Source organism: Hirundo rustica, chromosome 5, assembly GCF_015227805.2.
Source record: "Hirundo rustica isolate bHirRus1 chromosome 5, bHirRus1.pri.v3, whole genome shotgun sequence".
Classification (NCBI taxonomy): Eukaryota; Metazoa; Chordata; class Aves; order Passeriformes; family Hirundinidae; genus Hirundo; species Hirundo rustica.
In genome coordinates, this window is record NC_053454.1 from 35,171,240 (window position 1) to 35,195,880 (window position 24,641).

Consider the following 24,641-nt stretch of genomic DNA (forward strand, 5'->3'; position numbering starts at 1 on the left):
ATGAAATGAATGAAATAAATAATGAAGCCAGCTGATATTATGATGGCACAGCGGGAGTGGTATGTTTCATCCCATTTTGCGATTTAGTTACGCGGCTTCTCCTTGCACAGCACTCATTTACTGAAATATTATCTGTGCATGATTTGTCAGGCAGGTTTTAGTAAAGTCCTGCAAAAGAACTTCTACTCTATACCAGTCCATGGTACTTTTGAAAGATTTTTAATATGTTTAAACTCAAATCAGTAATGCTGTATTTCTATTTAGATGGATTTTGCATCCTGGAATATGCTCTTTAGGCTTTAATCCTATGCTTTGATCTGAAGCACTGTAAGGGTCCGGTGAAGAACAATGGTCTCTTTAATTTATGTAAGCTATTTTGTATCTTCATAGCTGTTCTGCTTAACCTCTACTCCGTCTATTTCATTGCTTTATTCTGTCTTGAAAGTATTTAGAAAAACATTAGTGCTTCAATAACTTTCTAATGACTATACAACCTCTAAAAATACAGCTCTATAAAAACTTTAGATTTCATTTTGATTGCAAATGAAGTGATTACTTTCTAACATCAAAGTATTTGTGTATCAGTATGCTGAAATACCATCTTGGAAATGATAACAAACAAACAAACAAATAAATAAATAAGGAGGTACTTGAGAGCCTGCTAGAGACACCTTTATATATAACTCCCAGAACAGCAACATAATGGGATTCCTAAAGAATAAGAGCAGTGTAACATGAGCAGACTGCCAGCATCTAACCAAGGCAGTCAGGGGTCTGCCCCCACAGTTGGTTCCCATACAGTTTAATTACCAAAAGATGCACACAAGTGATGCAGAAAAGAAATTAAATGTTTTTTTTTTTTTTTTAATATTTACGCAAGGTTCAATAATCAAGCAAAAAATTAAGAGTATAGGTAATATAACATTTTCCTTTTGCATAGCTGAGATTTGAGCGGGCTGTAGAGTGTTACTTTGATAGCAACGTGCATTCTTTTTAAACTTTTAATCACAGTGTAACTGGAACACAGGATTTGTGCTCAGTTTTATTTAGGGCTCTGAATGGGGTGTTACTTCTCTTTGAAGACGGCTCCAAAATGTCATTGATAGGAAGGCTACAAATAATTATGGAGCTCTTTGGATTACTGTTTCTAACATGGCAAAAATCTTTTTTCCTGCCGCCAAAAGTAGCTGCATGCTGTCTTAAGTGAAGCTGCCAACGCCGCTCAACAAGTAACTGATTAGGATTCACAAAAATTTTCTTGGATGATTTCTCTGTGTGAGTTTTACCAAACTTCACCCCTTGGCTTCCGAGCCAAATGAAACGAGCCGAGAGCTTTGCTTTTTCCTCGAGGCTGGGACCTGCCCGCGGCTTCATCTTCGCGGAGCCGAAGCTCGGGGCTGGACGAGCCCATCTCCGCGGGACCGGGCGCACCGGCCTCCCCTTCCCGGCAGAGCCGCGGCGCTCCCCGGGCGGCCTCCCGCCCGCGCTGCGGGGCGATCGCTCCCCGGGGCGCCAGCGGCCGGCGGCGCTGCCGCGGCAGCAGCGGCGGCCGGAGGAGGAGGCAGAGGCGGCGGCGGAGGAGGAGGAGGAGGAAGGCGGCCGCCGCCCCTCTCGGCGCGCCGAGGCGCAGGCAGAGGGCGCTTTCGCCATGCGCGGCCGCCGCCGCCGCGCAGCCCCAGGCGCCGCGCACCCCCCGGCCGCGCCGCCGCTGACAGGCGTCCGCACAGCGCGGCGGAGCGGCAGCCCCGGCACCGAGCCCCGGCACCGAGCCCCGGCCCGAACCGCGCCAAGGGATCGCCCCGCGTGCGACCGGGCGCTCGGTCCCGCTCTGCTGCTCCCTGGCTCTCTCCCTCCTTCCCTTCCCTCCTTCTCCTCCTCCTCTCTGTGCTTTCCACCTCCCCTGCTCCTGAGTGAGCGCAGCCTCGGATGTCCGGTTTCCTGGTGGGTTTTTTACCTGGCAAACTCTGGATAACTTTGGTGAGAATTTGCAAAGCGGTTGGGAAAGTTGGGAACTCCCCTGCAGGCGCATAGGAGCTGCTGCCGCCGCATCTTCTTCATCCCACGGATTTTACTGCCTTGGATATTGCGAGGGGAGGGAGGGGGAGAGGACAGCGAAAGAAAGGGGGGAGAGGAAGAGAAGGAGCCTCATAATTTTGGCTGCATTTCTCCGACTGCCCCTCGGCCCCGCTCCGCACCCGCTCTGCCGTGCCTGCACCATGCACTTGCTGGAGGTGCTCTCCCTGAGCTGCTGCCTGGCTGCCGGCGCCGTGCTCCTGGGACCCCGGCAGCCGGCCGCTGCCGCCGCCTACGAGTCCGGCCAGGGCTACTACGAGGAGGAGCCCGACGCGGGGGAGGCAAAGGTAAGCCCGTGCCCCCGCTGTAGATGCCAGCTCGCCCCTCTGGGTGTGTGGCTGCGGGTCCCTTCGAATGGATGGCTCGGGAATTCCACCAAGGAAAAGATGTGGGAGAAGCCTTTTGAAGTGGGGGAATTCCTTAAAAGTGTGAGGAAGGAACTTTTTTTAGAAGTGTCTGAGTTTTCGGGGTTGCTGTTGCTGGAGGCTGGGTTGCACGGAGAACACCTGCGTTTACAGAGAGACGCGAAACACCTGATGAGCAGCGGCGGCCCACGGGCTGCGCTCCCGCCGTGGAGCGGGGCTGCCCGGCGGGACCTTCCCGGCCCCGGCTCCGGCTCCGCCGTGCGCAGCGGCCCTCGGGCTGCGGCGGATGCCGGCCCCAGCCGGGGCGCGCCCCGCAGGCGCCTCCGAGCGGGCTCCTGCGCTGGGGAGCGCGGAGGGACCAGGGGCTGAGAAACGCTCGGGAGAGCAGCTGGGCACGAGAACGAAGCGGCCGGGGAGGCGTGGGAGGACGATGACAGCAAAACCCCAGACTTTCCATTTGTTGAAAAGTCTCTGGGAGTTACTGACGCTTTGCGTGAGCTACTGCTGCGTGACAGAGTTGACGGGAGGTGTAAGGTGACATTCCGGTCTGAAAACCTTAGTTCTGCCCAGACGCATGGTGAAGGTTGGGCTGAAATTCTCGGATTCCTGACACAAATACTTAAAATTCTCGGTTAATTTTTGTTTGCGTATTAAGTTTCGTAATATAAAACTCAAGTACCTTTGGTACTTGTGGTTATGCGGTTCCTGGTATGCTGATGCATAAAAAAGATGCATAGTATGTGGTTGTATAAGCATGTGGCATTGTTAGGAGGACCTTTGATGTCTGTCTCACTCTCATCTCATTGTTTTGAAGAGTTCTGACATACTTATTGAAAGCAATCATGACCTAGCTCATTCATTATTCATTTCAGTGTGGGGCAGGGAGGGAGCTGTGTGGATTAAAATTTAAACTAATATTCTGCGTTGTTTTCTCCTCCCATGCTGTTTGCTTTACTGATTAAAAGTTAGGGAGATTTTACTGTAACTATGTGGGAAGTGAAGTTTTGATAGTATACGTTAGCTGCACCCCAGGTATGCAAACTGTTGTAGACCGTAAATGCATGGTCTACAAAAGTCATACTTTTCAAAGTATGACAAAGTATGGAAAAGTTTACCAATGATGCTGTAGTCTCTCTTAAAATGTTTTAAAGCCAAATGCTTACATTGCAATATTCTGAGTGCTAATACACTGTGATCATATTGCTTAAAAGTCTATAAAGTGTTTTTCACACTTAAGAATTTAAAAGTAGGAACACAAAATCAACTCAGCTAGCCACTGTTACCACTTAGACTATTTATAAAAATTAAAACTGAAAAACAAACAAACAAAAAAACCCAAAAAACAAAACGGTCAAAACTTAGTGGAGGGTAAAAATACCTCAACTCCTTCCAACCCATGACTGTAAGTCAGTTATTTACTGGGTGAAACTGGCATTTGAGTTGTAAAGCCTCAGAACAGCTAATGCTGGAAAGGTAGAAAGAATCCAAACTGGAGCATAACACATATTTTGTGTACTTAGACTGCTGAGGTAGAACAGCTGGTAGTGAAGGTACTCTCCTCGGTGATGCTTTGTGTTCCCATACATATGGTGTGGAAAGTTACTCTGTTTCTTGAAAAAACCTCGAAGTCTTTGGGAGCTGCTGCTGTAGTGCATTGTGTATAAGTGCAAGTGCTCCCTGGAAAAAGAGGAACTGTCAGCAAACCAAAAGAAGGAAAGGTCAAGAGACCAGGGAGTGGGATAGCATGTGTTAAGCGATTACGTTAATAGGAAAACGTTTTTGTGCCTGACTACTGCTGAGTAGTAAGTAGAGAAAGATTCTGGATCCAAGCAGACTTAGTCACGTTGGAAGTCTTTAGTTGTGTTTGTTGCTTTTGCTGGAACTGTTTGAGTGAGTGAGTACTGCACATTATTTGTTTCTGTGAATGTTGAGGTGACTATCTTAAGTAATTATGAAAGGATTAAATAAGTAAACTGCAAATAATTGTTTCAAGGAAAATGTGATTGCACAGTATAAAGTCATCTGCTTGAACTTTGTTAACTTCAGAGGAGTTCATAGATGTTATGTTTTTACTTCCCATCAAGATGCCATGCTGATGCACGTTAAACTGGTGCCTGGGTGCAGGTCATACAGGCCTTTGGGTCAACTCTTTGTACAATATATTTATTTCTCTCTCTCCTCTCCTATTTTAAGAGCTTTAGCTTTAGAAAACACTTTAAAAAATCTGAATGAAGTTGAGACTCCTCCAGCATAGGAGGAAAAGCTCTCCAGAAAATAGGGGTATTGTGTTTTTAAGCAGGTAATTTTCATGTATTAAACTTGTCTAGAGATTTGCAGCAACTTGGAAGTGTTACAGATATAAATAGTAGTAGTTCTTCATACACAGCTCTTGCAAGGGCATGTTCTGCAGCAAGTGGGCACTGATAAGCTTGTGCAACACTGCCTCATCCCTCTCCACTCCTATCCCCTACCCCTACTTTTTTCTTTTTTTTCTTTTCGCCCTAAGGGTAAAGTTCGTTATTTAACAAGCTTTCAGAGCTCAGATTAATACTTTTCAGCTGAACTGTCAGCTCAGTGGGATGGGGATGAACCCCGCCCGTAAATCACCTCTTGCGGATTTCCCGCAGCACAGGGGGTTGTCCCGACGAGCTGACCCCCTCGCAGCCGCACCCCGCCCTCCCGGCGGGGCAGGAGCGGGGCGGCCCGGGCCCGTCTCTCCGCCTGGGTGGCTTGTTGCGGGAGGCAGCCTGGTGCTTCAGTTGCCTCTCTGCTCAAGGCGGGCCCGGGGGATCAGCCCTCCTGCCCCAGATTTCACGCCGTTTGGCAGGGAGCCGCCGCCCCGCAGGGATGCTCGGAGCAGCTGCGGCGAGGGGAGGGTGAGCTGTTCTGGCACACGGGTGGCTTGAAACTTTAGCTCCTTCTACTGTCTTTGAGTGTTTTAATAACTCGTATAGTATGTTTGGACTCTGGCTTTTGTTCTTTAGCTAATTTTGAATAGGGGACGTGGGGTAAGTATACACTGTCTACCTGGGAGGGTGTTATTTAAAATAAATAAGTAATTCCTTTTTGTTTGTTTGCTGAAAGTTTTAAAATGAGCTGAAGGAACTATGTGGGCATTCTGTGCGGGAATTAAACGTCTTAGGTTATTGAAATGAAGGTGTGGCAGTAGCATGTAACTAGACGTCATTAATGGCAATGAGGTAACAACAATAGTAGGAATAGGTTATTACGATAACAATACCTGGAACCAAACCACACAGCTAGCAGAGTTTGCCATAGCTGCACCATCATTCTGTTGTGCAGTCTTTAGAATTAAGCGACTACGCAAAAACAATATTGGTCAGCTGTCCTATGTAGTTTGAGAAGGTTTAAAACTATATTTACGTTAAGATTCTTAATCTTGTAATAGAGTGGGAATAGCAAATGAAAACATATTTGCCTCTTCTAAAGCGCATCCCTGAAAACTTTGTTGGGGCCTCTACATAGACAGCAATAAAGTACAGAACAGTTTGTGCTGTGATTCTGTGTTCTGTGGTTTTTTTCAATGTAAATGCATATGCTTACTTGAGCTGCATTTTTCTTGGATGCTACCTGAGATACACCTTTTCAATTTTATTGTTAGAAAATTATTCCAAATTTGACCTAATCATACAGTGCTGCTCATTGATGGCTAACAGAGTTTAAATACTCTTAGTTAGTGGGAGTGTGAGGAAAAGCAGTGTGTCAGTTTCCAGGGTTTCCTGTCAGGGTTTCACTGTATCTCCATGGCATAATCTCAAACCCATCAGTTTTATGGTCACCTGTAAGTTTATCAAGTGCCTCACTCTGTGTTCCTTGCTCAGGTGAGAGATGAGACTGCCTTGTCTATTCTGAAAACAGCACACACCTCACTCCCCGTACTGAAGCACTGCTAAATTGAGCATGTAAGGAGAATGTTATTTTTCCCTCCTGCTGCTGTTTAGTCTGCTGCAAGTTTTCTTGTGTGTATGTGTGTAGCCACTCTCTTTTCAGACACATGAACACAAAAAGATGCTGGTTTTTTTAGAAGTGTTATTTGTAGCAGATGCAACATTATGGACATTGGTAGTAGTAATTAATTTTACAGTAGTAATTAATCTTACAGACTAAGCAATCCTTCTGCAAACATGGATATTAAACCTTGGTCTAGCCTTTGTGTGAGAAGTACAGTACTGAGCTCACTGCACTTTCTAGTTCTGGGAGTGCATTCCTGGGTGTCTAGTGTAAGGCATGCTGGTGTGCCTGGGAGGGACTTCAGCTGTTTGTCAGCAGCAATCCCATGCCTTTATGAAGGTTATAGAAAAATTGGAGAGGTCATTTTAACTGCAGTGTTTAGAGGCATACAGAAACATCCCGTCAAAAGTATTATTTTTATGCTCACTTAGGTTGTGTGTATTCAAAGTCTTGCCTATTTTTCAAGGGTGTGTATCCACTTATTTTAGTAAAAATAAACCAGGACTTAGACTTCGGGCTGTTGTAGCTGAGAGTGATGGTAATAATATTCTCCCCCTGATACCCTGCATCCAGGATAGAAAGTGTGTTGAGAACTTTGTGTTCAGCTGCTGGTTTTTTGAATGTGGTCAGTGATTTATTAAAAAAAATCCTTGGAAAAAAGGAAATCCAACTAAACTGGTTTCCTATCAAATTTAATATACCGTTTAATGTAAAAAAAAAAAAAAAAAAAGAGGTTACAGCTGTGTGTAGAATGAGTTATATGAACAAGCTTGTAACTTTCAAAGGGACAATCTTGCTTGGAATTTCTAAGACTCGGTTCTTAGGAGGTTTATTTGGTAAAGTACTGAATTTTGCCTTGTGAGTAGGATAGGTATGATTGTTTTCCTTATGTATGATAAATGTTTATTACTCTTTAAATTTCACCTTGGTTCCATTCAGAGTGATAATGTAATACCAAATTACCCTTCATGTAAATGTGCATCTACTTCAAAGACACTAATGGCTGCATAAATTGTGCCAGAATTTTAATTTAAAACATTGGTAACTTAGGGGAGCATGGATGATTGTTTGTTGAATTTGTTAACTTGTTTGTCTTGTTTTGTGTTGGTCTGTCTCCAGAAGTTCTTTTGGTGACAATATTTGTGTTGCACTCCCTCTTTGATGCATTTCAGACTTTAGTTAGGAAATAGCTGCGCTGTAAGTCATTTATTCTTCTATTCTTCCATTGTAATCATCATAAAACCAATCCTTCTAGCTCTGTAGTAGTTTGTTGGTTTTTTTCTTTTGACATTTCCTGATTTGTCTAAGATAGCTGTGACTCTTTACAAGTGTTTAGAGAATGCAGCTGCCAGTGGAAGGAATAGATACTCTAGAAAGAAGCTCCTTTTTAGCAAAGTAACCAAGAGAAATGGTGTTCTTTGGGGGAGGAGGAAAAAACATTGGGGAAAACTTCTGATAAGGAGAAGAAAAAAAAATAATAGCAGTTGGTGTATTTTGACTGTATTGTAGTCCTTACTGAGTGTAGATGAGCATGTAATCATTCTTCATGTTGTTATTAAGGCCATGCATCATCTGCAGCTAACTTTTGGGATCTTGGTTACGGTTAACTTCAATGAAAAATGATTGCTTGTGGAAGTTAATGACATTAGTTACCTGGCACTGCTGTCACCCTGAACTCTGTGTTACTTCATACTGTTCACATAACGACCTTACCTACTCAGTGACAGTTTTCTGATAGCTTGACCTTGTGAATTCAGCTTAAAAAGTGTTGAAAGCATTTAATATCTTGTTCCTTACTGATTTGAGCAGGACTTTTTATACTGGACAAGGGAAAATTTTGGCAAAGAATTGGACAGTTCTTGGAAGAAGATGCCAGAAGGCTGCTGGGGAGCAAATGACGCTGTGTATTTCTGTCTGGTGTCAAGTGTGACGTCACCTGTGTTACTTCTCCTACCTTCTTGTGGCAGCACTGAGAAAAGTAATTTCAGGAATCATGAAGAACAAAATCCTTTACACCATTATATAGTTTAATTCTTTGACTTTCCTTACTCAATATCTGTGTTCTGTTGAAAAAGAGAGAAGAGTGGAATTAAGCAGAAGAGACAGCTTCTGAGAACAGATGCAACAATTGGCTCTATCTTAATATTTTTCCCCAAAGATGACCCAGAGCAACTCCCTCAACACCCCACAAGCATGTGTGGAAACTTCTCATATTTCAAAAGATTTTTAGAAACAGTAGATACCATGCTCTCCTGCTGTATTTAGCATTCTTGTGGCCTCACCCTGAGTTCTGTCTGCAATCCCGAGCCCCAGAATTTGAGAAGGATATGAAGGTCCTTGAATGCAGCCAGAGGAGGTCAACAAAGCTGGTGACAGGACTGAAAGGAATGTCCTGTGAGGAGCAGCTGAGGTCTCTGTCCATCTAGCTTGGAGAGAAGGAGTCTGAGGAGTGACCTCACTGCTCTCTCAGCTTTCTGGGGAGAGGAAGGAGAGAGAGAGGTACTAATCCCTTCTCCCTCAGGTGCGCTGGTTGGACGCATGGCGGTGGTTAAAACTGCGCCAGTGGAAGTTTAGACTGGACATTAGGAAGCATTTCTTTCCTGAGAGGATGATCAAACACTGGAACAATCTTCTTGAGCCCGTCAGTGTTTTGGAGGCATTTGGACAATGCCTGTAACAAGATGCTCTAGCTTTTGGTCAGTCCTGGAGTGGTCAGGCAGCTGGACTAGATGATTAGTGTAGGTGTCTTCCAACTGAAATACTATATTCTACTTGAGATTGTTTAAAAGAAGCAAAACTACTGTTGTTGTCCTTCAACTTACCCAACTGCCAAGTTCAGCTGGCCAAATGTATTTGTGGTGAACTGTTCCAGCTGTCTAGAATGTACTTGTGGCATCAGTTACAATATTTAGAGCCAAGAGAAAAACAGGCCAAGTGAAGCTGTACACCTTATCTGCTCTTGACTTACTCATGTTTGTGTAGACAATGAAATGTTTGTAGGGCTAGTTAGTTTGTTTGATGGGTGTATTTGTTTCAGAGGGGGAGAGAGAAAGTTACAGCTGATAGGTAAACTCTCCAGTTTGCCTAAGGAAAAGTCTCTTTGGTTTTCTTTGTTCCCTAAGAAAAGAAAAAAAGAGAAGTGTTTTTTTGCCTCAAGTGTTGGAAGAAATTCTGAGAGGGTTTTTTTTTGTGTTTTTGTTTGGTGGGTTGTTTTTTTGGGGTTTGTTTGTTTCTCAGATTTCATAAATAATCTATTTTCTTTTAAAATGTTTGCTTTTGGAGCCCTGTGAATTTACCAGACTTGAACTGTCATTCTTCTTGACTAGCAACTGCGAGGTGTTGCACACTATGTGACAGCTTTGTGACTGCTGTGAGTTGGAGACTATGGGGATGCCAGAATATAAGATTTCACTGGACATCAAAGACAGTGCTTGTATTTTGAACCCCTAAAAGGATAATTCTTTATTTGGTGTGCTGCTGAGGAGAGAATCTGCTTAATTGCACGCTCACTGTTTCTTGGAATACACCACTCCTATTTCTTCTTAGAAATAAGGAACTTCAGTCATTCCAGTACTACCTATTTGTAACCACCCACACTTGACAGAAACATAATTTGTAAAAGTAATAATAATCAGGAGTCTTGGTGGAGATAATTGTATAATTTTCATAGAATTGCTACTTATCAGCAGTGCAATTAACTCTGAAAGGAAAATGCGAAATAAACTTGCGAGATGATGCCTTATTGACGTTCATCCCTTTCCTAGGGACAGATGTTTCCAAATTCAAAGCCTAGGACTTCCTCTTCACCCCGCCTGCTCTCCAGCACGTCTTGCATAACGGGCAGAGAGCCGCTGCAGTACAAATACAACAATTTACTTTGTTTCATTTGACTTGTAAATGTCAAAATATTCGTGTTAAGCATTCAGTATCTCTTTGCCACAAGGAGTTTTTTTTTAGTTTTACTTTAATTCATTAGTACTGAAATATTGTGTGATTTGGAAAAAAAAAAAAGAGACTATCTTGTTAATAAGCAGGCTTGAACAGTAGATTTGGTAAATACAGAGATTTTTTTTTTTTTTTTTTTTTCCAGGAAGGACATTTAATTTGACTTTCTAGTTGGATGTTTTTCTGGCTGGTTAGAGAAGGGCAAAAAATGTTGGTTCATTTAGAAATGCCAAGAACCTTGTTGTGCAGCCCACCGGGCGCAGCTCTCAGAAGAACATTAAAAGTCCCACTGTCGTGAGGCCCCATACAGTGGGTGTTGGCATGTCTCCAAGTTCAGTTTCATTTAAACTGCCAGACAACAGAAGCAAGAGACTCAAAATCAAATTCTCTGAGGGTTTCCTCGCTTGCTGGAGTGTCAGTGATACTGTTTGTGCCTTTTGCCGTGTGTTCCCAGGCACACCGTGAGGTATGAGAACTTTTTTGACCACATGGTTTGGAGTGGTCTGGGCTGCTTTTGTGGCTCAGCAGAGCCCAGCAGGTGGGCAGCTCCTGGCTACCTCAGTGCAATTTGTTTCGGCTGCCAGGAATGCCATGTTAATAGTACTGGACACGTGAGAAGGTCCCCTCTTGGGAGGGGTTCAATGTTTGTGTGCAGAGGGAGGTAGTTTAAATTAACATCTGGACTCAGACTGAGATCAGACCACCTGAGAGTGGCAAACTGGTTGATAAAGGGCTGCCTACAGTTACGGTTCTTTCCAAGACTGTGGTGCTCAACTTAGATGAAAGCCAGGCTGTACAGCTAAAAGTTGTAAAGTGTTTTGTGATAAAATGCTTTTAATTTTCTTATCCAAGAGGAGTTGTTGATTTCTGTCTATCAGTTATGAAAATTATGAAGATCTTTAAGATTAATAATTTTTGGTTTTCCTTCATGTGGCTGGGCCAGCAGGTGATCAAGTCACTAAAAACAAATAAAGGCGTAAAAATCTATAGAAGAGCTCTAAAGTACTTTTCTTTTTGAAATATCTATGGATAGGCTGTAAAGCAGTAAAAGCACAATGAACCATGAATTTGGAACAGGAAGTAGGGGAAGGAGCAGAGAAGAATTTTCAGAGGGCAGGGCCATGCTTCAAAGGAAGGAAGAATTAGGCTGTTCTATTGCATCAGGTAGAACTAAAGATTTAGGCAAACTCTAAATTGAACAGTCACTACTAATCTGGATTAACAGCATAAAAAGGCTCTTTGTAGTAATGAAACTCTTTGAATATCTTAGCTAGCAGTTTCAGAAAATTAATGAAATTTTCAAATCCTCATCTCATATGACAGATGGATGATCTCTCTTTTTACTTTGAGCCTGTAAGTTTCTGCTTTACTCCATGATTAGTTGGTTTATGCTATATATATGGAGTATTGAAGTACCATCTGGAAGAATAAACACTTTAGAGGGAGCCTTCTTTGACTCTTGCTTCGTACCTAGGCGTCGAGGAAACCAGGACCAGGAGAGCAGAAAACAGCCCTGCTCTCTGTTGTTACTTGGAGTGCTTGCAGTGCAGGAATGGCCCCTCCTGACCCGTGTGGCTGGGGTGACAGCTGGCCCGAGCCCCCCGGCCCTCTGAAGTCAGCTGGTCAGACTAAATGCCTGATTAGCCCTATGCAACATTCTCAACAATCTCGTTGGAGCCCATGCTGCATAACCACTGAACTTGCACCCTGTGCCCCACTGATGTGGCAGAGGATGGTTGTAGAGTGATGTTGGAAGCCTCATGCACCGTCCATGATGAGAGACGATCTGACACATCTTCCCCCGACACACCCTTCTCCCCAGTTCTTTCCCAGGTGAAGGCTGTGCTTTAGCCACAGCCACGTCTATTTCTGCAAGAAGACAGTACCCGGTGAGTCCTGCCCCCAAAAGTTTCTTTTCTTATCCTCAATCATGTGAGCTGCCCTGATTGATTCACCTGTGGGGAGCTTGTTGCACAACATCCATCAGATTTGTCCTCAAACCACCTGGTGGAAATGGCTTGGGAGATTTCTGTTCCACTTTGTTCCTTCACCTTTGTATCCCACAGACCACATTCAGGAGAAGTATCTGGTGTGTCAGCGTGTACCTGCTGCTCACTCCTTGGCCAGCTGAGGACTTCATCTAGAAAACCCAGCAGCAGGTATTTGCAGGATCCCCAGGCTCATCATGTTTGTGAAAGGGCAACCATGGCAACATGCACCTGGCTAAAGGCACTCTTCTGGTCTTCCAGTACCTCTTAGTTTCTTTGGCTGGCCTTCTTTTCTTTTAATTTATGCCCTTACCATCCAAGACGTTGCCAAATTGCAGGATCTAGTTGACAACCTCCTTCTGAGCAAAGAAATGGAAAGTGTCACTACGTGCTGACAGGCTGTTGGCAACAGCTTGTGAACTTCCTTGCCCTAAATGATGGTATGTGTGTGTGTTATTTCATTTTCTTTAATAGTTTTCAGTTGACTTTTCACCAGGTGCTTATTGAGCCCACAGAAGCTTTTCACATCAATGCTTTTCTGTATCAACAAGTATGCCTTTAAGTGGATGTTCATAACAGCAAATTTAAAAACAAGCAAACAAAGGCTCAAGACAACCAAAAGGATTGGTTCTGACACCTGCTGATTAAATATGACACTTCCAGAGTCCCTACTCTGGACAAGGCAGGGAGCAACTCTGTCCATGCCACTTGTGGTTTTATTGAGTTCCCCTCTCCACTGTTCTTTTTCAGGCTAAAGATCTTTCACTTATGTAACCTGCTTTTTGAAATGAAACTGTTCTTTACCTTTGATCACCTGAATTCATACCTTCCTAATGCTTTTTAAGACAGCAGAACAAGGAGAGGTGAGAGCCAGGAGTGCACACAAGAGTCCATATGTGGGATACAACAGATGTGTGTAGGGACATAATGCTGTTTTTTTCTCTTTCCTAAGTCCACTTGGGTATTTGTTTTTAAAGTGTGTCTTAATATGCCAGTATTTTGTAACGTGTCAGGCCTGAGTATGATTAAAATGTCTTCTTTAAAGAACTACCCATATTTATACTGAAGAACAGGATGGGGGAAAGCATTTCATAGTTATTACTACTTCCTCAAAAATCACATAAAAGCTGTTTTTAGGGGCCTGCTTCAAGATGATGTATGATTATTTAAACTTTTATGTTCATTATGCTTTTAATATGTTTTTCTGCCTGCCACATGTGCACAGTGAGAGATTTAGCGGAACTAGCTATCTTTTGAGTTTTAAACCATGAGCTGTATATTTAATGTCCTTAATGATTTTTCTTTAAAAATGTGATGTGGTCTCTGTGTGATCTGTGAAATATGTCAGTAGTCTTGCAAAGGCTGTTTATGCCTGCTAACAATAAGATGTTACTGTCAGGCAAGATTTGTGGGGGCTTGGGTTTGTGCACTAATTAGGTGCATATGACCAAGCGAATTTTAAAACCTGCCCATGCTTGCAAATTTTTAGGTAAATGTCAAGCCTAGCCTTAAGCATAAGAATATAGGAAATACCCCACTGGGGCAAACTAATGGTTTGCTCAGGCAAGTGGCCTTTGTCATGTCAGCAGTATGTGCTGTTCTGTTTAAGGAGAATATTTGGACTTAATCAGTTTCTGCAGTTCCCTCCCTTCCTACTCACCTCACATCCACAGTTGTGAGGCTGAGGATATTAGGGGACATGCCTCTTCAGGATCTCCTTAAGGATGTCTTGTCCATGGGTGTGGTCTGTTTTCATGCTGAGGATGCTATGAGCAGTTGGTAGATTCTGAGCTACATCATGCCAGGATTTGGTGCTGGTTTGGGAGCAGTGGAGTTTCTTTGATTTTGTTGGCTTGCAATGTGTGTAAAGACTTATTCTACAATTAATATTGATTAATGTTATTCACATTTATAATTTGAACCTTGTATGTTACATGGGCACAAAAGCTATTTTCAGCACTTGAGGAAAAAAAAAGGCATTTAATTTGAGGGTCTGGGATATACTTCCTTAAATTTTTGTAGACCAAATTAAAGAAGAAACATAAATGTCATTTAATTATTTCATTCTGTATTTCAATCAAATACAAATTTCATTAGTGCTTCTCTTTTGCCCAGTCAGAGTGACTGGGTGCGTTGTCAGATTTCTCTCACCCTCTTGGTTAAGAGACTGATTTTATTTTCATCTTCAGACCTTTATTACGTGTGTGGTGTCTCTTTAGTTGCTGTCTGCCTGTGGCTTTGCCAGCTTGGGGAAATATTTTCTCTCCAGGTCAGAATTAAAATCTACAGCTGTTTTGAGGTGTTTATGGTGCCTGAAACCCTTATTACGGATTTATTTGTAGGAAATTCCATCTTCCAAATGCCATTTGATGAACAGTAGTGCAGTGCTGAGTACAGGGGCAATCCAGGAGAGCCTTTCTTTCTCGTGATGCCCTACTCCATAGAAAAGTACAGGAACAGTTGCAAGGGTATTTAGAGGAAGGTGGTGGAGTTGTGTCACAAATTTCTCTTAATTCCCTATTCTCATCTTCTAGGAGGAGGGAGAAGATAAGGGAATTAAGAGAAGCCCTTCAGATAAAGATTAAATGATGTGAGCTTTAGTAGACATTAAGTGTTACCCTCTTAGAAACACCTATAGTCTTCTGAAGAAGACTAAGTCATCTAGGGTTAGAATTTTTTTTTATTATTTTTTTTTATTTTTTTAATCCTTGCATTGGTGGTTCCTTCTGCTTTGTGATATTGGGACATTTTTTCTTCTGCCTCACTAGAAAATACCATGTTCTGCTGTATTTGAGGAATTTATGCATCTTGCCAAAGGTCCCATTGAGGCATATTTGTTTAAATCCTTTTTGTTGTAATAGAGATATTATCTAACAAGTGATATATTGAATAAAATTGAAGTTCTTCAACATTTTTAAATTCTAAATATTTTTCATATTTGTGCCAACCTATTGATTTCTGCTATTGTTACACATATTTTATTACAATTGTGAAAACAATGCAATTGCATTTAGCTTTGATTCTTTCCTTTTTCAAAAACCTTGCTACATGCATTATCATAAAGCCCCTAACTTAGCCTATTTACATGTATTCTTGTAAAGACTTAAATTTTTGTCATCACGATGTATATATTTTTTTTACCTTCAAACTGCCTAATGAGGAAGCTATTAAAAAAGCTTAATCTGATCTAGAATAGGTTGTGTTCATTAGGTAATTAGTTTAATCAGAATGGGAATTTCCATTTCACTTTGATTTAGTGCAGTATTGAAGGATTAAAAGTAAATGCAAAGTCTTACTAAGATGTGAAATTAATTGCTTATCTTGCACTGATAACTCAGTAGCAATCTTGAAAGAAAAATGGAATTCATGATTTTGGTAATCGTTAAAGTAATTGAATTTCATGCAGAACTGCTGTAATCCACTGCTTACCAATTTTCCCGTCTGCTTTCATAAAATCAGAATTAGTTTGCAACCAGCATCCTGATACTCTGATATGTAAGTGCTTTAGCTGGGCTGCAGCAGTGGCTTCAAAGTCTTATGGGAGACTGAAAGAAAACAAAGAAGAAAACCCCACAACATCTCTGACTCTAGTCAGTGAAGAACACAACAGTTTCAGAAATTTCTAGCACCCACTTTAAGGTCACTATATTTCATGCCAGCTCTGACAGAGCTGTACCTTGGAAGGACAAATTGTTTTATTTAATTATCTTTTCTTACTGAGTTCGCAGTGTTTTTACTTGAGTTGTCCGAAATACATTAATTTCCTACTATAATCATGGTCTATAAGTGAAACTGATAGAAAGGTGTAATTGACCATATCTGTCTGGGTCCAGCCCTAAGAGTTGAAGAAGGTAGTATCTGTGAGTAACAAGTAACTATATTGCACGTGAGTTACGGTAAATAAGACTGTACTTAATTTGACAGAAGAGGTGCTCCAGTCAGAAGCCAGTCCCTGTTCTCCTAGTTCTCTCTCCTCCTTCTACTTGTGTTGGAAAGCTTGTAGTGGGAAGTACTCCTTTTGGTAGCACCATGGACTTATGCTGGATTTACAGTAACTGTGCAACAATTTACTTATGAATACTTCAGGTAAACTAACTTCTAGTGGCTGATCTTGCTTTACTGTGTAGCAAAATTAAGTAAGAATAGTCATGTACCTGGATGCCGTGCTTCACAAACTCATCCTCATGAGCCATGACTATCAATGTGAACAGATTGTTCTAATAAAATTATATTTTTCGTTTAATCCTTGTTGATAATAAAGTTCTTATTATCCAAACTAATTTTGCTGGTTTTTTTTTTGTTGGTGTTTTTTTTTTTTTTTTTTTTTTTTTTTTTTTTTTTTTTTAATGTTTTGTTTGTTTGTTTATTTGGGTTGGTGTTTTGGGTTTTTTTCCCTCTTTACATACACATAAGATTCAGCAGTATTGAAGTGGAGGGCTGGTAATACTGGACTGATTGCTAATTCAGTCAGCTATGCTTCCTGCAGAACATGGCTCAGGAACAGCTATGAAGCACCAACTCAGGTTTCTTTGTGATTAGGTAGTACTGTGGTTGTGATCTGTGTAGTGAGAAAATGATCTGGTTAATAATGTAATTGTAAGCAGGTTAATTTTTGTAACACATTCCATGTAGTTCATGAGCAGCTAAACTTGCACTGACAATTTGCAAGACTGTCCATTGGTGAGTTACTTATGCTGGGTGAAGATAGTTGTCCAAAATTATTTCTGTAGAAAAAACTAAACTACCAGAAGGATATATAAATATTATTTGTACTGGGACTTTAAGTAACACAAGTTTGGTGTCTGGGAATCTTTCTCTTGCTATGATACGAAGATTTATTATCACTGCCTTGCTGTCATTCTACATAAATAATATGTTAGACTAGAGCCAAGATAAATCTGGTAGTGCTGACAGGCATTGCAATCACAAATGTATGAAGTATATGTATATACACTTTAGCTTGCTACTTCAGTAAAAATAAAACATTCAGGAGTTGGACAATGCTAATGTTAAAACCTTATTTTTCTCATGTACTTCTTCATTGGGTTTACCTGATGTTTAGGGACTTTGAAAAGATAAACAAAAATGCCTGTAGCTGTATTGTCCAAGTCTAGAGGACAGCCTACAGTCCTCTACAAAATTGGGCTGTATATGAGGAACTGGGAAGCAGCATCAGCCCAAGTGGTGCTTCTACTTGCCTCCCTTACTTCAGGCTTTGAATTACATGCTGAGCCTTATTTGAGGACTCTGAATTGATACATAAACTGATCCAGCTAAAGAGACAGAAGCATGTGTGTCTTAACACTTTTGGGCATTTTTCACTCATTCAAGGCTGCTTTGTGTAAATAGTGAAATAGCTGAGGGGGCAGCAGGCTTCTGTCCTTCAGGCTTCTGTGTTCTTGAGCAGTTCCTGTGTTTTAAATCTCTCTAGTTTCTCACTGTTTTCTCTACACCTTGCTTCTCTTCACCAAATTGTGAAATAATCTGATCTCTCCCTTCTCTTCTTTGTATCCATTATCATAATTTTTAAATTTTAATTTTTAATTGCCCTTTCTCATGTGAATAAATGGCAGTGAGGTTACATTAGGCTGTCACAGGTCTTTGATTCCTTTTCCACTTTTTCTCTGCATAGCATATTAGTACCAACCCGTGTCCCTCATAGAGTGTGTGTCTCTCCCCCATCTCCCTCACTGGCTTCAGATCACAGCTTTCTTTTCGTGTTTCTCCCACTCTCTTCTCTGAGATCCAGGTTTCAGCTACAGACTCTCTTCCCTGTGTCCTTTATTTTTCTCATTTTATTCTCAGGACAGACTGAGCCTTTTCTGCTTTGTGTTTCTTTACACTGAAGTTCATTCTTCTCACTGCTGTCACTTCATAACCTGCTGCAGACCAAAGCTGTATCCGCACAGCAGGTCTTGTTCAGCAGCTGCAGGGAATGTACACTGTTCCTTAACCTTTTTGTGTTTTAGCAGTGCAATCTGCCAAAGTCTACTGGAAATCCATAAGCTGTGATGCTTATTTGTTGGCTAATTTTGCTGGAGATTTTAAAAGTATGGCCCTGAGGCACCCTCGGTTTTTTCTTTCTCTTGTCATTGCTCCATATCATACTTCCCCGTCAGTTTAACGTGTTGCACATCTTCAGTGGGGAGGCGGCACTATATTAATGTGGACAAGAAACAGACATTAGGACAGTTCCTCAGTGGGAAATCAAGCTTCAGGTTAAAGTCTGTCAAAGCCTTTGAATAAGCAGGGGGAAACAAGGTCTTACAAGTGGAAAAACTGGAGAAGTTCCAGACGAAGTTAACTGCCAGAACCTGCCTAGTTTGGTGCTGATAGCCCAAATGGTATTCCCATTGCCCACTTGCTTGTTTGTCACCTGCACTGTCCCTTCCTGAGTGACACTGGGAGTATGTGGGGAACTGAGTTGGGACCATGATCTGAGTGACAGCTTGCCTGGGGGGAGGGTGTGAGGGTTAAGGAGTACTCTGTTGAACTGATTTTTTTTTTTTTTTTTAGTCTGGTTTACTTCTTGGCTTCATGTGCACCTGTGTCTACCCAGGAGACAAGAATTTTTGGGAGGGCCTGAATCAGCAGTTGGGAATAGAAAGAGTGGATGTCGAGATTTTTTTTTTGTGATAGTCTAGGACATTTGTTGATAAATAACTTAGATCACAGTGGTACTGTTAACCCAGCTGTGAGGGCCTGTTTTCTTTTCACTTTGCAATGTCCTATGAAAAAATCACCCTAGAGCAGAAAATGCCTTGAAGGAGGCAGTAATTCTTTGAAAAACATCTGTGGTTATTGGACTTCAACTGCTCAAAGTTTAAGCAGCTGAGTCACGCTGTCTGGTCTTGTGCTGTAGCTGCAAGACAGAGACTGGCAGCTATGAGGAATACATGGCATGGCCTCAGTAACCACAGTTTCAAGGTACATTTACAAATTTCAGTTTTCAAAAGTTGCATCATTTAAATGGGCAGGCTGATTGAGGGGGAGTTAAATAAATGTGCACTTGCACATTTATCCCATGTAACTAGAGCAACTCTTTTCAGTTGCATTTCGTGTTTCTCATAGTCTCTTTGGTGAAATTGCTGAGGGATTTTTTCTGAAGTGTGTGAAACTTTTGTCCTCAGATCAAGCTCAGGTTTCTGCAGTATTGAACATTTGCTCAGTGTTTAAATCCCGTTGGTTGGTGCTGAGTTATATGTAGAAAGTAGCTGAAGAAGAATTTGAAAGGGATAAAGAAAGGCAGCAATGAAGAGATGGGGACCGCTATCCAATTTATTCCCACTGCTCCAGTAACATGTATGCAGAAACTAAGGTCAGTAGGATCGCTATATGACATACACTATGCTGAGAGAGTCTAAAACATGCTTGAATTTTTTTAAAAACCCCCCTGTGTATAGATCAATGCATCTGATTCCTAGCACCAGCTGTTGTCTTGATTCACACTCAGTGCTAATACAGTGGAATTAAAGGAGAGATAATTTTAGTATGGAATTTCCTGAGATCATATAGTTTTATTTTAAGGTATTGTTCTGTATCCGGATGCTGTTGCTTAGTTTAGATTTAGCTATAGAATATAATCATGCTGTTCCCACCCTTTTATGTATAGACACAAAAACACACACATGCACATTCACAATTTGTCTACATCTATATATACACATAGATTCTTTAAATAACTTGAAAATAAGAATACATATTTAAATGTGTATTTAAAATTGTCAGCTAACAATTCTGCTATAGCTGAATTAAAATTACTCTATTTTTTTTCCCATGAATGAATCTCTTCTAAGTTTATGGTTTTGTTTCCAGTAGGTCAGTTGCAATTTAGAAAATACAGAACCCAAAACCAAATTTCAAAAGAAAATAGTCTGAAAAAAAGTATTTACTTCCAAATTTTAGATTTTTTTTAACTGTCTATTTTTACAGAATACCTAAAACATGTGTATCGACTGTCAAAGTTTAACCCCAGCTGCCAACTAAGTAACCACACAGCTACTCGCCCCCCATTGCCCCCAACTCCTAATCGGGTGGGGAGGAGAATCTGGAAAAAGAAAGGTAAAACTCTAGGGTTGAGATAAGAACAGTTTAATAATTGAACTGTTGAATTATAACAACTATAATTCTAATGGAAAGGAGAAAGAAAGACTAAAACCAAAGAGAGACAAGTGATGCACAACACAATTGCTTCCCACCTGATGCCCAGCCCATCTTCCAGCAGTGGTTGGCTCCTCTCAGTTTCTATGCTGTTTGTGATGTTTTCTTGTGTGGAGTGCCCCTTTGGCCACTTCAGATCAGCTGCTGTGTCTGTGCTCCATCCCAGCCTCTGGTGCACCTATTTGCTGACAGAGCAAGGGGAGCTGGAAAGTCCTTGGCTTAGGATGAGCACTGCCCAGCAACACGGTGTGTTTTCCGTGTCAGTCTCATACCAAATCCAATACATGACCCTCTGCCACCTACTAAGAAGAAATTAACTCTGTCTCAAATGAAAGTAGGATGCTGACTCTCTTAAATGGTGAAGAGAGACTCAAATTGCAGATCAATAAGTTGTTTTTCAGGACCTCGTGCTGATACTTGTTGCAGTTGTGGCATATCTTAGGTGTATGTTAAGACTCCAGGATATTTATTTCTTATACTTGTTAATACTTTATTGACGTAAGATTTGAAGTCCGTATATTCATTGACAGTTGGAATCTCAGGGTGGTAAAATGCAGCAAATTTATATTATCAGGAGAACTGTTCATATTTAGAATGAAACAAATTTTCTAGCCAAAATCATGTCTTCCTTTAGAAAAGATTATGTAATTCTTAGCTGCCTGACTCACCATACAGTCAAATCACAGTGCGCATGCTATCTGATTTGGGTGAATAGAAGGCTGACTGCTGTCACTTAAAGTACTGTATTATTTTCTTTATCACTTCATAGCATAAAAGGTGATCAAGATGCACAAGACAGAAGCAACTGATTTGCTAATCTTCCTTTTATTAATGATATACTTTTAAGTAGTTTTCCAGGTCTTTATTCCCTGATCTGCATGGAGTGAAGTACATGCATGACTATAACTTGTTCATATCTAAATGTGACTTTGCACAAGTGTACCATTAGATGAACTCAGAAGCTCTTGTGGCAGCGCCAATGAAACTGTTACCTGTGTTCTCAGATGCCAAAGGTGGGGTCTGATTCACTCCTTCTCCTACCTTCTTGCTTTATCTTCATCTCTCTTTAAAAGTTTTATTCTGAGTGGGATAGTGAGAGCTGAGTCACCTCTCTCACACTGATTTCACCTGAGTCAGAAGCGTTTCATAGTCGCCTCACTTTTTTATCATGTTTACCCCAAACTATGAAGTGTAATGTAATGTATCTCTCTGCTTTAAACAGAAAAAAAGTTGCTGTCAGTAGACTGTGATTACAATAAAACTCAGGTGACTAGTAGGTAAAATGCAGTTCTTGCCTCAGCACTCCAAGTGATAGTTTCATAGAAAATATGACAAATGAGGAACACTGAATGCAGTTCCTGATATTTCCCATTCATGTTTTTATGGCAAAAGACTGTTTAATTACATTAGAAAGGAAAGCAAAAATGAATTAATTAACACCCTTATCTTGGATCCAGTGGAGTACCTTGATTTTTTTTTCAACTTGGTAATCCTGAGCTCGTCTGTCCCATAGTTATGATGGCTAATGTTCATTGACAGAAACAAAAGATTGGAGAAAATGTATTCTTGAATGCCTGGAAATGGTGATTTGAAGAATGATTCAACTGTCCTACCATGCTAGTTTAAATGGCCCTACTAATAAATTGCAAGTGTTTTATATGGTCTGTAAAATAACAACCCATAGAGATAGGGAGAGCAGTAAACAAACATATGTCACTGCTGCTGAAGTGCTTCCTATGTCATTGTTATCTGCTGCGTCACACAGAGAACCCTTTTTTACCCACTGCAGTAAAATACCAGCGCCCCCAAATGCGAAAAATTGTGACAGCAGAGCAAAATAAGGAAACTTTAAACTCATTATACTTGCAATAAAACTGTGATTTGCGTTCTAGTATTTAAGATTGAATATACTTGTTGCCTTAAAAGTGAAGTAGTACTAGAAGATGGATTTAAAAGCCATAGTTAAGTACTTTTCTTCATTTCAGTGTTGTCACTGAGACAGGATCATAAGAATCTCATGCATATAAAAGGGAACAACAGTGAATTGTATCCTTCTCTCTTCTGCACGTGGCACTTAGTAAGGCAGGTACTGAGCTACTGTCTCCAATTTCAATGTCTACGGATGAACTTGAATTGAAATACTGGGTTTGGGGAAAGAGATGCATAATATTAGAGAGGGAAATAATTTCTAGTAAGAGCTTAAAGAGTTTCAAATCAAAAGATGACTGGGTAAACCATATAGAAGTCCTTGAAAAAGAGAAAATGTAATATGGCAGAAGGCATAAAATTGAAGCCAAAGACATTGGTGTGTGGCTTTTTTTTGTTCTGAACTATGACTGAACTATGTTCTGAACTCTGACTATGTGAGAATGACTAACCTTTGGAAAAGAACTGTCAAGGGAAATGGTGACTTTAACATATATTCTGGTCCTTGAGTTTAGATGCTCTAAGGAGCCTTTATGTTTTAAGATGTTTGATTCAGTGCTGAGATTACATAGATGAAAATGGTCATTGGAAGCAAGAGGTTGGAGTAGACTTCCTTTAGTGTTTTTGGCTCTCCAAGCAGAAGACCTTTGTATTAATGTTTTTAGTATGGCAGGCCAAAATCCTCTGTGGGGTGATGACAAGTACAAAAAAGCCTTGGAAATACCATGATGAAGTGTGTCTGTGTTGGTATTTCATCTGCTTGTGATGGTAATACTGAAAGATGGCATCTAACGTGGAGATTAATTTTTTCCAGTTTTATCCTTTGGCTTCCATCATGCAGCAGATAAGGCCTGAGCCAGGGTAGCTAGCCCACCAAGTTTGTTATCCAGTTATACATACACCACCCACCCCCAAGTTTGTTGAATTCCTTTGTTGTGGCTGCTTGTAGCTGTTGCCTCCACAGAATTGAGTTTGTTGCATCGTGTAATTGAGTCTTGGAAGGGAGGTTGAAGTCTCCTCTCCACGCCCATTACTTTGTTATTTGTTTGCTTTTCTAGATTTCAAACAGTTCTGGTTTTGTAATAAATATTGTATAATTGGTTTTGTGCCACTCTTTGTGATATTATTTTTATGTTACAGCTCTCATACAGAAACACTGGGGTTTATGCCTTGTTTTTCTTGTCTTTTACTGTTCACTTGTCAGATCCTCTTCACATTTTGAAGTGGGGGGATCTGATTAGTGAAATTTGTGAAGAGAAAGTGGGCAATTAATGACATATGATCATACAAGACCAAAATGTAGTTATTACTTGTTGAAACAGCTGGTAATAGCATTCAGTATTATTCAAGTGATGCATCCAAACATCATTTCAGCCCTATTATATGCCCTATTATATGCTAATCAGTGAGTAACACGAGTGTTGCTCTTCATTCTAATGATAATATATATCATCATGTGACTGGAGGTTGTGTGCTGCCTCTTACGTGTCCTTCTTGTCCATTACCGTCCTCTTACAAGCACACATGCTACTTTTATGCGAGTTCACATTCATCCATCATAGATCAATAAACCAGAGCAAGTATCATCCTGGTTTGCCTGCCTCTAGTTAAGCGAAGAGAGAAGAGCTGTGATCTTTCCATAAATGTTATGACAGGGAGCAAGCTGTGTGAGTAATTCACGCAGCCTCAGCTTGCCCTTATTTACATCTTGAAGTATCTGAAAAAGAGCGCTGGATGGAGGAAGCTGTAGCTACGTGCAGAAGGAATTATTCTAGTGAGTCAATCCAGTCAGTAATTTTGGGCATCTCAGTCCAAATGATCTGTCTGGCCTTGGAAGAAATATATAATTTTTTAGAGTTTTTTGTCATTGCTGGGTTTTGTATAGAAACATATGTGGAAGTTTGAATTGTGCCTCCAAGAGTTTACACAAAACAGTAAAAGCTCTGTTTTGAAGATGGAAATGAGTTTTGGCAATATTGCTAACAGGAAAAGAAAAGCTTTCAAGCGATGTATTTAGGGAACAGAGATAATTTATTTTATAATTAAATATAAATGCACTTTTCCTCAACTGAGCATGCTAAACCTGAAATACATTTTGCATATCAAGAATATGTGTCTGTTCTGATCTGATAAGGAGTATAAAAGTTATAAACTGAAGAAGTTAAATCTATAAATCTTAGACTTATTTTGGCATATGGTCTCTTATTTACTC

The 24,641-nt window shown here is 41.0% G+C and overlaps 1 protein-coding gene across 1 annotated transcript in view; it reads left to right on the forward strand.

Moving 5' to 3' along the window:
* Positions 1-1,776: 1,776 nt before the first annotated feature.
* VEGFC (vascular endothelial growth factor C) overlaps positions 1,777-24,641 on the forward strand; it is a 70,110-nt gene continuing 47,245 nt past the window's right edge. The window contains exon 1 of the mRNA XM_040064663.2: positions 1,777-2,360. Within this exon, the coding sequence (XP_039920597.1) occupies positions 2,217-2,360 (144 nt within the window). The 5' untranslated portion in view covers positions 1,777-2,216. The remainder of the gene's footprint in view (positions 2,361-24,641) is intronic.